This window comes from Triturus cristatus, chromosome 1_2 (assembly GCF_964204655.1).
Source record: "Triturus cristatus chromosome 1_2, aTriCri1.1, whole genome shotgun sequence".
In the NCBI taxonomy this organism is placed as follows: domain Eukaryota; kingdom Metazoa; phylum Chordata; class Amphibia; order Caudata; family Salamandridae; genus Triturus; species Triturus cristatus.
Window position 1 is genome coordinate 362500637 of NC_140580.1, and position 15732 is coordinate 362516368.

General features: G+C 41.2%; 1 protein-coding gene across 3 annotated transcripts in view; it reads left to right on the top strand.

Annotated features, from left to right (window-relative positions):
- The window catches only part of PER3 (period circadian regulator 3), a 560237-nt gene extending 545171 nt beyond the window's left edge, over positions 1-15066 (top strand). For all 3 annotated transcript variants that reach the window (XM_085604511.1, XM_085604529.1, XM_085604520.1), the window contains 2 exons: positions 1295-1445; positions 13418-15066. In XM_085604511.1, coding sequence (XP_085460637.1) covers positions 1295-1445; positions 13418-13570 — 304 coding nt within the window. In that variant the 3' untranslated portion in view covers positions 13571-15066. The remainder of the gene's footprint in view (positions 1-1294; positions 1446-13417) is intronic.
- Positions 15067-15732: the final 666 nt, after the last annotated feature.

The window sequence follows — 15732 nt, forward strand, 5'->3', positions numbered from 1 at the left end:
AGATGATCATTTGCTTAGGATGAGCATTGGAGGTGCCCTTGCACAATCAAGACACTGTTGTGAAGGTGAGAAGCTACTAAGGAGCTTAGGCAACTGCTTGATATCACCGCTGTGACATTGTTAGGGAGCTGCATTGCTGTGCCATATGTGAGGCTCATGGTCCCTGAAGTGTCTCTGGAATGGGCAACTGCAACAACATCTAAACCAGAAGCTGCCAAAAGGAATTAAAATGAGCAAATTATGGAGCCACGTTTCTAGTGCTGAGAATAATCCAGGTGCAAAAAAACAAGATGATGGATGAAATGCTTGACTTCTCAGTCACTGGCAGTCGCCCGGGCAGCATCCAAATCCAACAGGCAGCGGATGTGTTTGCAAGAAGAAACGTACTAGTGCCATGAAAAGTGCACCAGCATGAGGACATCATGCTGCGATCCCAGTTTTACACCAACTTGGTTGTGTAGTGGGTTGTGACTGGGCTCGCGGAAGAAGCCAAGCTGCAAGACTGCCAAGACCATGAGGATCCCGACTCCAGCGCAACCTACTCATCACTGGAACAGGTGTCACTGTTAGTAAAGTGATTGGTGTGTGCCAGTGCAGGAGCACAGACAGTGCCACAGCAGACACATCATAATTTCCTATTGAGGCACTGTGCCGGATTATCACCAGATTGTGTCCCTGCTGACAGCAACACTAGCAGTTGTGCCCTTCTCACAAAGATCTACACAAACTTTGCACCCACATTGAACCCAGATTGGTGCGGCTATCGACTGTGAGTCAGCTGAACTACAGGAGCTCGCCACAGAGATTTCCCTTCATAAGGCAACGCACCAATGTTCTTTACCATCAAAGACCTTCCCAGAAAATACTGTGGTTACTGCTCTCATTAGTACCCACAGTAAATGCCCTCTGTTTATTATGCTCTGTATTTCTATTTGTCTCTGTAGAAATATGGTACTTTTCTTTTTATAAACCATAGTACTGGATAAACACTGCTTTATTAACGACCGTTTGATACTTATTGAGTGCTACATCTCTAAATGTACACCACATACTCGAATAAGCCTTGATCTGCTTGGCTATCCTGAGAGTCATGCGCCAAAGAGGTGTACATGGTGATCAATTCTGGTTCTTGTTGTAGGGTTAAGCCTCAGGACAGCAGATGTAAATGGCTCTGATTCATACAAACTGAGTCCAGTGATCCCTGATTGCCCAAGGCCTCCTGAAAATGTTCTGCATGTGTGAAGTAGCTTATGTCAGTTATATAATACACTTTGATCTACATTGTGTCTTTTAGGGATAAAGATGCCTTGCTCAAGGAAGACCTGAAGAAGCTGACTGCCATGCAAAACGTTCAACCTTCATTTACAGAAGGGCAGAAAGAGGAGCTTGCAGAGGTTCATGCATGGATTCGGAACCAGACAATCCCTCAAGAAATAGACGTTAATGTAAGAATTCGCATTTGGTCAACTCATAGCTGTATGAAAATATGACACATTTGTGTTGCAGTGGCACGAAGTTTGAGTAAAATGTCCTAAGCTTTTAAAGATACTAGCAAAATGGATTAACTGTGACTGGGTGCTACATCCCAGTGACCGTCTCCCCACCTTATGTTTAGCAGGGTGCCCAACACAGGATTTATCTGCCTCAACCTATGCCTCGCATATTGGTTTTGGGCAGAAAAATGTATCAATTGCCCGGATGCACAGGGAAAACATTTGTGTGGGTCAGGGTCGCTGATTTTGTGTTTTATAAAAAATCAGACTCCTGCATTAGGTAAATGAATATGGTGCCCGGTTGGTGTTCATCAGTGCCTTCAGGCAAGTGGCGATCTGTTAGTATTGCGGTTGGTGCTGAGTCAGGTGGGTGGAGGTGAGGGCTGCCAGATGACCCCCTCAATATTTTCCAAAGTTTTAAAATTCATCTTTACGGTGATCCTTTGAAGAATTATTTACAAATCAAATGTGTTAGAAAAGTCCTATGCCCTCCATCATGAAATAAACTCTTAATCCCTTTGCTCATAGCTTCTTGATCGGAACTCATGTCCAAACTGACCCAAAGGTCATGCCGCCCAAAAGACAGCAAAGGCACATTTATAATCCTCCCATTTTAACTCTACCCTATTTTTTCATGCCCTGTGAGAACCACATGTATACACCAAACAAGATGGACTAAGCATGCTGGAATTTGTCTTGTTCACATTTCTTTGTGTGCATATACTTCTCCAGTATTTGATCTCTTCTTTTCATGGCTCAGAGGCACTAATTTAATCACACTACATCATGCAAAAACAAGATATTAGTGTTTGCAACACATGGAGCTTTTAGAACGTGTGTTTTTCAAGTGTGCTTATAAACACTTCAGGACTGAATGTTTACAATCACCTGAAGCCTACACCTCATCTCTAAACGTTCCCATGAATCGCTTTAGTCTACATTCAAGACACAAGGACAGTCTTTAATCAGTCCATTCTCTTTGAATGTATATCTTCCACCTTTACCCTCTGGTATAAGGTAATTGAGGTCAGAAACAATACCTGCACTTGTTTGTGCTACTGAGAGAAGTAGGATGCCACACCCATTGTCCTTCACAGTGGTCAGTGGGAAGCCGTTTGTCAAGGATTTCACATTATACAATTTGTTATCTCAATCAAGCACTTTTATTATAGTCTAGTAGTATTTCAAGAGTTCCATTTTTGCATGCTCTGAAATCAAAAAGTTCAGGCTATACTTCAGTAGTGACTCTCTTTGCTTTGTTTTAGTTGATCAAAAAAGTGCAAGATAAAGACAACAGGGAAGCGAAATTGAACCCATTTTTCCAGTTCATAGATATTTGCAAATTTCTTCATCTAAAAGGGGAGCCCCCTTCCCAGATTCTCAACCCCTCACCTGCTTAGGTCTATGTTTTGTTTCCTAAGCAGGTGCTGGGTGACAACCATGTTCTTCGCTGTCACACCAAGCAGATACCCTTGATTGAAAAGTAGCTGCCTACAGGGTCTCTGACTAAAAACATTGAGTCGTGTGGTGCGCAACCAAGATAGCTCTGGCCTCCACAGGAGTTTTAAACAAAAGTGGTACATTTTCCTGTGTTAAAAGCCTGTTCCCTTTGATTTTTCATTTAGTAACTGAGTCTATTCCGTCCTCCTTCACTGCCGAAACTCTTCATACATTCTCCCTAAGCATCACCTGTGCCTTTTAAATATTGACTGTGCAGACCCTTCGCACTCATAATGTACATCAGTTCTAGGGCTGTGGCAGGGCTCAGAATGCAGGACACACTATTCTGCTCTTAATTGGCACTGTGGGCACCTCTTTTTACCAACACACTACAAGATTGATGGCTTTTAGGAACTCTATAATTCTTTATTAGAGCACCTTTCACATATTTCATCATATTCATTACCTGTGCTATTTCTAAGACATATTTGCAGTTCGGTTTTTCTCTGCAATATATAATTCATTCTCAACTCCACTTTCAAAATGTGTTCTTTTAGTATATTTTGGTTTGCTTCTGGAAGTTTTGTGTTTTATTTTTAACATCTTCATCATGGTGTAGTTTGAAAGAGGGTAGTGGGTGGAAAATGAGGACTTGTGTTCTCGACCTTCTTCATTGTACATATAATGAAGAAGGATTACATACCCTCATTCCTTGGACATGTGGACCTCTTTATGTACACTTGGAAGAGAGTCTTAAAGTGTAAATTTGTCTTCCTAAACCTATTTTCACTGTTCTCTGATTTATCATTTACCAAATTGTCTTTTCCCGAGTTTTGGCTATTTAATTAATTATTGACCAAAGGTTATTCCTTGGGTTAAACCTTCCCCTGAACCTCTGTGCTCTTCAGCAATAGATCTGAACCACATTGTGATATTTGAGTAACCCTCTGCTACTTAAAAGAAACTTTTGAAATTCACCCAGAGTTATACTGAACAACTTTGAATTTTTATAATTGACTTTAGAGAATACTTTATATTCCCGTATTGGGTATTTTCCAGCAATTTCTTTCAAAATCGTTTAAGATCTTCTGTGTTCCAAGAACTATTTCTTTCATTGATAGTTATTTTCCTGTTTTTAAAAATCTTCTCATTGGGTTACCCATTTAAACTTTATTGCTAATCATTTGACAATTACACTTTACTTCCTAAGCCATGATAACTCAGAAGTGCTGTGTGGGAAAAGCAATGGCTGTTTCAAGATAAAGATACCATTGTATGGGATTGTTTGACTAGATGTATTGAACTAAGTGAAGAATCAAAATGTGACTGGATCAAGCCACAGATTCTAAGATGACTTAAGTCTGTTGTTATGAATTTTGTCATAGTCATTTGTTAAAACGATAACACTTATTGAACTATTTAGTGTCTAAGATATTTTATGCTCCCAAAAACCCAGGAGTTGAACAAAGGCAAATATCGTTATTAATCCGCCGTGGCTTTTTAAATTCTGCCCGAAGACCAACATCTTTGCTAACGTTCTGTGGTAGTAGCAGAACATTTAAGATGACAGGGCTTTGTCTTTTGCCACTGTCCGCAGTCCTATCTGTTCAAAGATTTTCGTGCTATGGAGGCCACCATCCCTGTAATAAGTGCAGTTATCTAGATCAGTGACAAAGGTTTGTCTCTGCATAGAGATAAATTAGGTTCTCTACAATTGGAAACAGGACTATGAGCTTGCAAACCGTAAAATGTTATTTATGGTGCATACAATGTTTGTGTATTAAATTGATAAGATGCCTTTCACTATGAGGGTTTCTCTTCTCTATATTTCGTACTATTAACTTAGTTATATGAGCTTTTTATGCAGAGAAAATTAAGCTTCATAGAAGAACTTTTATTCAGCGACCCTAAGAAATAATGGTGTCTACTTAATTCACTCATAGCCAAATCATTGAGAGATACGTGTTCGCTGTGCCTTTTTCTGCCGACAGGAATGATTAACATTGGATCAGCATTTGCCGATAATGCCTGGGAGGAGAGGTACAAGCATGTTCCTCATGGAATAAATGAGGCCTAAGAGTTGAAATGATAATACGGGAAGCTTCACAGGATGATTGCAGCAAAAGTGGAATTCCCATTATATATGTTAGTGATTTGAAATATCACCAATTAGCTTTAGGGATTTTTTTTTCTACTTCCAAATTTATGTTTCCATTTTTCAAACATATTTGGTGTTGAGGCCCACATGCTACGTTAAGAGCCTTTTGACATGGCAAGGTCTGACGTTTTCTAAGGGGCAGGACTGCTTCTCTCACCACTTCCATATAGATCTGTGGCCTGTCACTAAGAACATTGGTATCTGTTAGTCTCCTTTTTGGAATCATGATTCTATTTTCCTAAAAAGCAGTTACATAGATCTCTGAGAACCAGTGCTTGATAAATTTGATGTCTAAAGCATTTCTAGTTAAAAAGGAAAATAAACATTTGGCACCTCATGAAAACCAGCAGTGAGCCATCAGCAGAGCTCACAAATGATTGACGTGTTGCTTTATGTGTTCTGTCTGAAACACCGCAAGAGCTAAAAGTTGACACGGAGCATGTTGTTACTTTGATAAGTACTTTCATGTACCATTATTGTGTCAAAGAAAATATTAAAACCAGAAACCTGCACAAGGACCATGATAGTAAAAAGAGATCCAGTTATCACGCCCAACTATCCATAGTGCTACTTCATCATATATGTTCTGTTGTTGTTTTGCTGCATAAATGTGTCATCCCTCTCAAAATAATTGATTGACAGGGACTGCTGCAATGAACTCGGACCCTTGCATAGAGCTTAGACCTCCAGCAGTACCATTCCCTTCTCTAAGCAATTTCATCTCTACAAATAATCTTGAGCTGCAAACATCTGCACAGCTTATCTAGTGCTGTGAAACTATGTTTAAGACTTATCCGTGACCTGTTTCCGCTGGTGGGGACTTCAATAATAGAAATCAGTAACAGAAACACAAATGGAACAGGGACTTAAAATTTGCTCTCTAACAATTGAATCACACAGCCCCCCACGGTTGTTAACCAAGCTACTCTTTGCCCCACCATCCAGTGCCTCACACAAATACCCCACACCACTTTCCTGAGATTGGCAAGACAGTGTCTGACTGTCTCTGTCACTCAACCCGCACTATTCTGGGCGGTCTCCACACTCAAACAGCAAGGCTTCTACTGTGGGGGAACCCCTCTACCTGCACCTCTCATCTAGAGTCAGTAGTGTCCCTCCCACCACTAGGCATATGTTATGTTAATTGAACTTTTAAAGCGCAACTGTTACCCTGGGTGTCCTGGCACTGAGAACTACCTGCTGGCTATCATAGTTAGAGGGTACTACTGGGTAAAAAGCCATGTTTTCAGCCCCTTTCTGAAGGAGAGCAGATCTATTGAATTCCTCAGGTGAAATGGGAGATCGTTCCAAGCCTTAGAGCCGCAGGTGATAAATCTCTTACCTCCCCAACTGACTTTTTTGACCGGGGGAGCTAGGACTTGTTTTGCTCCTGCGGAGTGAAGGGTTCTTCTAGGGCCATACCACTGACATTTTCGCCTCAGGTAGTTGGGTGCCTACTCCATTGAGGGGTTTAAAAACAGTGCAAAGGGCTTTAAAATGCACTCTTTGTTTTACGGGGAGCCAGTGAAGTTGTTTTAATTCTTTCTTGACCGAAACAAATTTCGGTATACCTATCAGCAGTCTGGCCGCTGCATTCTGCACATTTTGAAGTCTGTTAATGTGTTGTTTTTGGGCATTCAAATATAGACTGTTGCAATATTCTAGCCGTGACATGATGAGTGCCGTGACCACTGTCTTAAGACTACTTTCAGGAAGAAAAAACTTAATTTTTTTTCTTATAATTCTGAGTACCAAGAAACAGGCCGAGACACCCGTGCTTATGTGATCACCAAAAGTAAGCTTATTGTCCACTATCATCCCCATATTTGTTGCTTTCCTGGTAGGTGCAGGGCAGATACCCAGATCTTTAGGCCACTAGTCAGGCGTCCACATGTGTGGGTTGTTCCCAAACATGATGACCTCTGTTTTGCTTGAGTTTAACTTCAGACATTTAGATGACATCCACCCTGAGATGGCTTTCATTCGATCATGAAATCGTGCCCCGGTTTCCTTCTATGCCCCGTCCCTAAGCGAAAACACTATTTGGGTGTCGTCCGCATAGGAGGTGAGTTGGAAGCCAAAGGATCTTATCAAGCCGTCCAGGGTTGCCACATACACATTAAAAAATGTCGGGCTGAGATACGAGCCCTGTGGTACCCCCCCCCCATGGGAAGGAGAATGGCTTTGACCTGTTATTGTCCAGATCCGCAGTTTGCGTTCTATCAGAAAGAAATGAACCCCTGTGCCAGTTTCCCAATCCACCTCAGGGACACTGCACACCACTGGAGCTACCTCATAACCCTGAACCCCTTGGTGTATGTCAACCCCCTCCTTCAAGTCAGGCCCACATTTCCGTGTGTGTGTACTTCTCCCTCACCACTAGACACTACGGGGCACATGCATCATGCCAAAAAACGGTCGCAAACGGGCCGATTCGCAGAATTGGCCCCTTTGCGACCGGTATTGTGCCATTTGGGAAGCATCAAGCCCAAAGCAAATCGCAAAATAGGGAATCGCAATTTTTGCGATTACCTATTTTGCGAATGCATTAAGTGAATCGCAATTTGCGATTCCCTAAATGCAATGTATAAAGCATGAAAAAATTGCAACCCAGCATTTAGGAATCACAATTTTTCACCAACTTAAAGTTGGTGGTAAATTGCAAATCCTTAACAACATGCAAAAAAGTGCATTTTTCTAAGTGCCATGTGGCACAGACACATGCCCTTAGGGCTTGTATTTGCTCCACATGTGCACACTTACCTGTTTTGGTGGTGCATCAGGGTGGCCTTTTGGCCCCCTATCACCCTTGAAATTGCATTCGCAATTTGCGAGTACCTATTTGGTACTCGCAAATTGCGAATGCCTTCCCATTCATTCCTCTGGTCCTCTAGGCCCAAAGTAATGAATGGGAAGGCATTCCTTAAAAGCGAATAACAATTTGCAATTCGCTATTAAGGAATATGTAGGAATTGCATTTTTTTGTGCAAAATCTACATGCATAGGTAATTGTGACTCCCTAATAGCAATTCCCAAATAATTGCTATAAAGGATTCGCAGTTCCCTACTTTGATGCAAGTGCCCCTACATTTTTGCTGCCATCATCTGAGCTGGACTCCACCTCCAACCCAGCCAAGCTCACTTCATGAGCTGCACACTTTTCCTTTCCTTGGGCTAAGGCCCTCTTGGTCTCAGCCCTCTTGAGTTTCCGGTCGAACTCTCTAAGCCTCCGCTGAACAGCTAGAAGCCTCTCACTTTTCTCTGTTTCTCCCTCACTGTCAGAGAAGTCCTCCTCCTCAGAATCATCTGGTAGTGTTGCTTCCCTCCTCGTGTACCCTCTCTCCACAGGCAGCCCCCTCTCTTTGCAAAAAGCTTTTATCTCCTCCATTGTGTACATATACAGGTGACAAAAGTTGACTTCCATTTTGTCAAGACTTCACAGGTGCACCACTAACCAGAGTCTCAGTATCAAAAAAATAATTTCAGGAGGACACCAGGAAACAGAAAAAGACAGTATGTGGTTGCGTAGTGGTCTGCACTAAACTAGTGATGTACACCAATCACTGTGGGTCAAGTACAAATACAGTTACAAATCCTCATCGCTGACCACCAATGTTAGAAATGGCGGTCTCCAGTTGGCAGAGGTAGGTACCTTTGTCTAATTAGGGACCCTTGCTTCTAGTTAGGGTAAGGGGGATACACACTTCAGATAACCCCTGCTCACCCCCTTGGTAGCTTGTCTCGAGCATACAGGCTTATCCCAAAGGCAATGTGTAGAGTATTTGTATCAACACTCACAATAACACAGTGAAACCCCACAAATGGACACCACACCAGTTTAGAAAATAAAATATCTTTATCTAAACTAAACAAGACCAAAATGACAAAAATCCAACATACACAGTTAAGAATATGACTTTCAAAAGGTTTCAAGAACTTGTACCATAGAAAACTATGGATGCGTGACTTTTACACAAAGTACCTGAAGATGCGTCAAAATTCACAAGACCAAACAGCCGCAGAGAAAGAAAGCGTTAGAAAACAGTCATGCATCAGTTCCTGAGAACTTGGGGAGGCGATGCAACAGTTCTGCTGCGCACAGGAGAAGTGATGCGTCATGTCCAGTCTGTAGGGGGAAGTGAGGCATCGAAATCCAAGACGATTCTGGTCTGCAGGTGAGGCATGAAAAAAACACAGCTACGATGCGTGACACACCGGAGGCGCTGGGGCTGCGCAGCGAGACTTTTCGTCGCCCGACGAGACTCAGCGCTGCTTCGTATCATCCGGCGCAGATTCTGAGAGACTTTGCACAGCTTTGCGATGCTTCACGCCAGTTCTTGCAGAAATTAGCTGCAAAACCCACCTCTGAGGCCCCTAACTAGAAGGAGGCACCTCAGGCAAGGGTAGGGCTCACAGATGGTAGAGTCCAGCAGCACCAGTAGATTTGCAGAAAGTCTTTTGTGTCCCTGAGACTTCTTAATTGGAGGCAAGCACACACAAGCCCTTGGAGATCTCCTTCAAGCAGGGGACACAGCAAAGTCCTTCTCCTTTCCTTGGCAGAAACCGCAACTACAGGCCAACCCCACATAGCAAAGGGGGAGTACTTCTCCGTCTTTCCAGCTCTTCTCCTTGGCAAAGGATCCTCTTGAATTCCAGGGATGATCTAAAGTCTGGGGTTTTGGGTCTGATACTTATACCCCAAAATGTCTTTCTTCTCTTTGTGCAGGGGGATCTGAGCCCAGTTCAAACCAGTTCTGCCTTCACTGGTGCAGCATGACCACAGGAGGTGCTGGCAGCATTGTTTAAGGGAGACAGGCTCCATTCAGGTGCAAGGTAAATCTCCTCCCACCACTCTATATGCAGCCAGGGTCTATTCAGCTCACGGCTGAGCCATCCCGGAAGGGCCAGGTAACCTCTACCCCATCCAGAGGTTGTCTACAGGGAATGCACATCCTCTGTCTCTGTCACACTTAAACCAGACAGTCAATCCATAAACAGGCAGAGGCACAAAGAATGGTTGAACAAAAACATAGCCACTTTCTAAAAGGGTATTTTCAAACACACAATTTAAAAACCATCTTTACTAAAAGATGTGTTCTTAAATCCTGGGTTCAGGGATACCAAACTCAATTTTTCCATTGTATCCCTATGGGAAGATATACTTGTAAAATGTTACAAAGCATTCCCCATTTTGTGCTGTGGGGCAAGATAGCCTTTCAATAGTGAAAAAGGAAATTGGCTGTATTTCATTATCAGGACATTTTACACACACCAGTACATGTCCTACCTCTCACATACACTGTACCCTGCCCAGGGGGGTACCTTGAGCCTACCATAGGAGTGTCCTATGTGTAAGAAAAGGGAAGGGTAGGGCCTGGCAAGTGGGTGCACTTGCCAAGCCAACATGGCAGTTAACAAACTACGCACAGGCACCCCGGTGGCAGGCCTGAGACATCTTTTCAGGGCTACTCGTGGGTTGCACAATCAGTACTGCAGGCCCACTAGTAGCCTTTGATTTACCAGCCCTGGCACACTCAGTGCACTCTACTAGGGACCCAGTGGTAAATCAAATACGCCAATCACGGATAACCAATCACAATAACAATTTACACAGAGAGCATATGCACTTTAGCACTGATCAGCAGTGGTAAAGTGCCCGGAGTCCTATAAGAAACAACAACAGGTCAGGAAAAAATAGGAGGAGGAAGCAAAAGGTTTGGGGATAACGCTGCAAAAAGGGCCACTTCCAACACCTTCCGTGGTAAAAGGGCCAAAAATACATGTGTGGTAAATGCATGCAAGTTAAAAGCTGCATGGAAAAGTCACCATGTGTCAATTGCCATGTTGTTAATGCTGTTACCCAATAACTCTTTACTAAAACCAATTACATACATTCTACTGAAAGAGGTAGAACGTAGAAGCAATATATTTGAACCGCTCATGATTTCCAGCTTACAGAACAGAATTGCTGCTTAGCTCCTGGGATAGCCAGCCACGCTCCAAAGATTCAAATATAGTAACATGGCCACACCTCATCAGTTGTAGTTAGTGACTGTGAACATAGAAACACGAAGAAACTGGGTTTGACACTTCTTTCACATACTATAACACTAACCTTTGTGTGGGTGGGGGAGGCAAGAAGGTGCATACATGCAGGGTGGAGTATCTGAGATGGATTTTACCAGCCCAGTACAGTGGAGACCACCACACAGTGGAGCAGCACACACACAAGATCTTTTGGACAGCAGCACACCAATTACACACAGTCAGTCACCTAAAAACTAAATGTTACAAGCACCCTTCATAAATATCCCACACGTGATGAAGCCCCACATCCCTAGCAGTGGGATTCAGTGGGTCTTTCTTTTTCAGCAGAAAGCCATCAGACAGCCTCATCACATTCGTATAGCTGAAAAGGCCCCTGACTATTAACTTACTTACCCCACCATCAGTTGTGGAAGCAATACCCCACAATTTGCCTCAATCAGTTCGCCACAGTTTACTGGATCAAAGACGGTGTTAAACCTCAACTTCATAAGGCAATATGTGCCCTCCTTAAGGCACCTCCCCAAACATCAACTAGCAGAGTAAAACAGTTGACTAAATAATGGGGTGCACTTAATAATTGAGTTCTAGATCAATGAAAAGTTAATGCCTGTTATTAAAAATTTTTGAAATAAGTGGTACAGAGTAAATGCCTGAAAGGCTCTCAGATGCAAAGTTATACAGAGTATGTAAAAATCTGAAAATATTCTAAGTCTCAATGGGCAGCAAAATCATAGGAACATCTGCAGCATCAGAGAAAACCTCAGGAAATTCTCTGGCTAACCCCTAAATTCAAGGGGTTTTTATACAGAATTCTTGATAGTGAATTTGAAAAACTGCAGTCATTGTAGTGTGAGCAAAAGTATAATCTCTTTAGCAAATCATTACCTTAACACATCCCATAAAACAAAAATCATCAAGCACCCTTTGTTTTAATGTCACCTGAAAATGTTCAAACAAATAAGAAACATGTTGTAGACTATAAAAATGTCAGCAAATAAATAGAGTAGTGATCACAGTTAAATGCGGTGGAAGGACCTTGATAAATGTTACAAGTCATAAGAAACATGGAAAAATTCACTGAAAGCTATATAATCATAATAGTGGAAATAAACTACTAAACATCAGTTTGATTGTGATCTGCGGCGCCTTTGGGGAGAGAATGTGTGCTGGGGGGAAACAGGTGTGAGTGACAGAGATGACATCCGTTTTGTTCACAGTTGAAATTTATACAGACAGGTGGCCTAACTAAAATACATTAATCAATTCACTTGTATGTACCATATGACATTTGTTTCAATTGCAACTATATTAATTTAGTCTGTTTATGCAGGATCATGTGTAAAATTTGCATATTATACGTCATTATTAGTGCACAAAATAATTAACTCAATACCAATTCCACACAGTCAGTGCATAACTTTGGTTGATAGGGCACTCTCACTCAGGTTGTGGATGGTGTACAACTTGGGGTTCACCTGGCGTCAAAACCAATCTCTGGTATCCGGTAAAATGTGCAATTAAAGAAAGATTTTTCAGTGTATTGCATGACCATCAAGGTCACTTGAGGGGAAACAGGGCTTTCCTGAATCGTTCTAGAACTATCTCATTGAGACTTCTCTGCAAAGTTTTGGTATTTTGTTATTTTTTTGTCTTCAGTGTCCCCTCTAATTTTTTTTGCCTCATTTTAAATATATTTTTTATTTTATGCTTGTTTTTCACTTTCAATTATTCACATTTTACTTTCACACGGTTGAAATCATTACCCTCTATTCTAATCAAAGAATTTTAGGAGCCTCTGTATCACTGACCAGCTCGTGGCTTCCTGCAGTTATATCAAATCAGGGGTTTTATAGCAAGGCACTGTGCTCTCCGCGGGTGCTGATGGCAGGTGTATCTATGGCAGAAGGAACTTGCATTACATTTGTGAGACAAATGAAGTTTGTTTGTGGTGGAGATAGGTTCCCATGCTTACTGGTCAGCAACAAGCTAGAACTGTGGTTTTAACAGGAGACAAACATACCTGCAGTACAGGAGTGGAGCATACCTGGGGCCTGTCTTGGTACTTGCTTGCTTCCAAGCAACTAAGCAGTTTCAATTAAAAAATATATTAGGCAATTATGAAACAATTATCACCATTTTTTACATTATGGAAACCATGGCATTATTTAGCATGTATTGGATTTTCTTCCATGCACCACATCATGATAATCCACTTCTCTGTCAATTTTCTATGTTGCATATATTCTTCTGAATGATTTTGTACTCTTCTCTTTTGCAGGGGTGCATCATCTGTGATAAAAGGCGGGTAGATTGTAATGCTATGGTAAACAATATCAGCAAGCCAGAAGATAAAGGTGGTTCCGTTTCTGAGCCACAACATCCCCCCTGCACTCTCCATGTACATCATAGTACAAAACCAGCAGGCCATTGATTTATACAGAATTTTCCAGATGATCGTTTTAAAATAACTTTTTTATCTGTGAGCAGAAATCACCGGTACTGCTTGGAATGGTACCCAGGTGACCTGCTGACAGATCTGTTGTTCAAAATGATGGACATGTGTACATGTTTTGGAAATACCTTGTTCCATCATTTTTTATGGCCACTGTGGAATTTTAAAATGTTTTGTTAGAAACTTAGCTCTTATGGAATTCTTTGAGCTCATTTGCTGCAATTTTAAATGTGGCAAATTGATTTGGATGAACGGACTCTAATTTGAGATTGTAGTCATCAGGAATTATCTATAGGTTGTTGTAAAAGACTTGAACAATTTCAGCTTTTTGGTATTCTTGATTAGTGGAATTCAGCACTTTTTAACAGTCTCTGCTTTTTACCACCGAAAGGAGATGAAAGAAAGAGAGAACATTTGACCTTCAACACCCTCTTGTTATACCCAGCCTTATGACCGTGAGCACTTTACTGTTTGAGAACTGCAGGGTTGCTAGTCCATTTGAGAACATTGGTGATAAATGTAAAGTTTCCTTGGAAATCAATTTAAATACTTTCTGTATGTTATTCAAACTACGAAAATGCCAAGTAGAATCTAGAATAGACTCCATTTGTTAATCGTGAAGCCTTTGCAGTAATGTGATATTACATTGGTTGATTTGATGGAAATTTGATGTAAACTCCAATAGTGGACAGAAGACAATTTGAATGGAATCCTGTTTGTGACTGTTAAACTATAATTTTTTATCACTTTCAGAGTACGTCTAAATGTGAACATCACTATTGTGAGGAAACATTGTTATTAGACTTTTCCTAAACTTTGAAAGGACAGCAGCGTCAAAAAATGTGCCTACCGAATGATCATTTGCTTTAGCTTTCTTAGCTGTGTCTCTGACTGCCAATGATTAGTTTATAGCTGGTTAAAAGGTATGAGTTCAGTTTCCATAGTTCTTCTGAAGCCAGCATGTTGAAACATTTACTGCTTCTTGATTTATTTCTTATGGTTGACTCCGTCCTATACGCCTTTTTGGTGGAAGGTATAGCAGACCTAGTTCACTTGTGGCAGTTTCAGAAGCTACATAAATTTAAATTCAGAGAAAAAGTGTCTTGTAGTTGCTTAGCTACTATTTGGCTTGCTGCTTTGAAGCTACTGTGAAACACTTTATTTCACCTAACATCACACTTTTAACTGTGACATTTCCCTACATATATTCTCCATTTGTAACATTCCATATATATGTACTGTCTTAAGATTTTTTATCTCTTGTTAGGAGAAAAAAGCTGATGATGATGCTAGTCACTATGTTGTATATAGACACACCAACCAAAGGAACAGATGTCAAGTGAAAATGTCTGAAATGCCATCCTATTTTGCTGGTAGAGGACACATTGTTGTAACTTTGTTGGCTCTGCATTCCCCCTTCCTTATTCTCACCATAGAAGGATGTTAATCATGGCACCCATTGAAGTTACTTTGTATTCAACATTTTAGTATTTATTAAAAAAATATAAAACTTTCTGAAATGTTGCAATGTCTTTGTCTGTTGCTTATGCACTTTCTGAATGCTTGCTGGGTCTCGATGGTGAAAGAGATCGGATGCCAGATGGTTTGGAATCATTTGTTGTAATAATTGATTATCTAGAGTCTTACATTGACTTCCTAATTGCTTTATAAGATTATTTTATTCCAGATATCCATAGTCTGTTTTTACTGACTTCAGCTTTTTGCATGTATTTATATGCCTTAATGTCTATATTTGTTTGGTTTCCCTTCTATGGAGTTCGAATCAAATGGCAAACAAGAAAGGCAATGTATTTAACATTACAGCAGCTTTCTTTTGGAGGATAAGATGTTTAATCAAAGTACTGATATGCGAATGTAAGCACAACTATTTCCCATTGCTGTTACTTTTTATAATTTCTTCAACGTATAGATATCCGATATACATCAAATCATCAGAAATTTAACACTGGTACAGCTGGTCCACATACACAGGGAATTTCCTCCATGTGCTTAGCACCATTGCTGAGTTTCTCTACCCAGGTATGCCATGCCTACTCTTCCCTTTTCACCAGTAAACAGCTTTTCGGATTTGTTGAGGTCCTTGTTTTAGAGTGTTTGGACTCAGAGTCCTTGGCCTACTA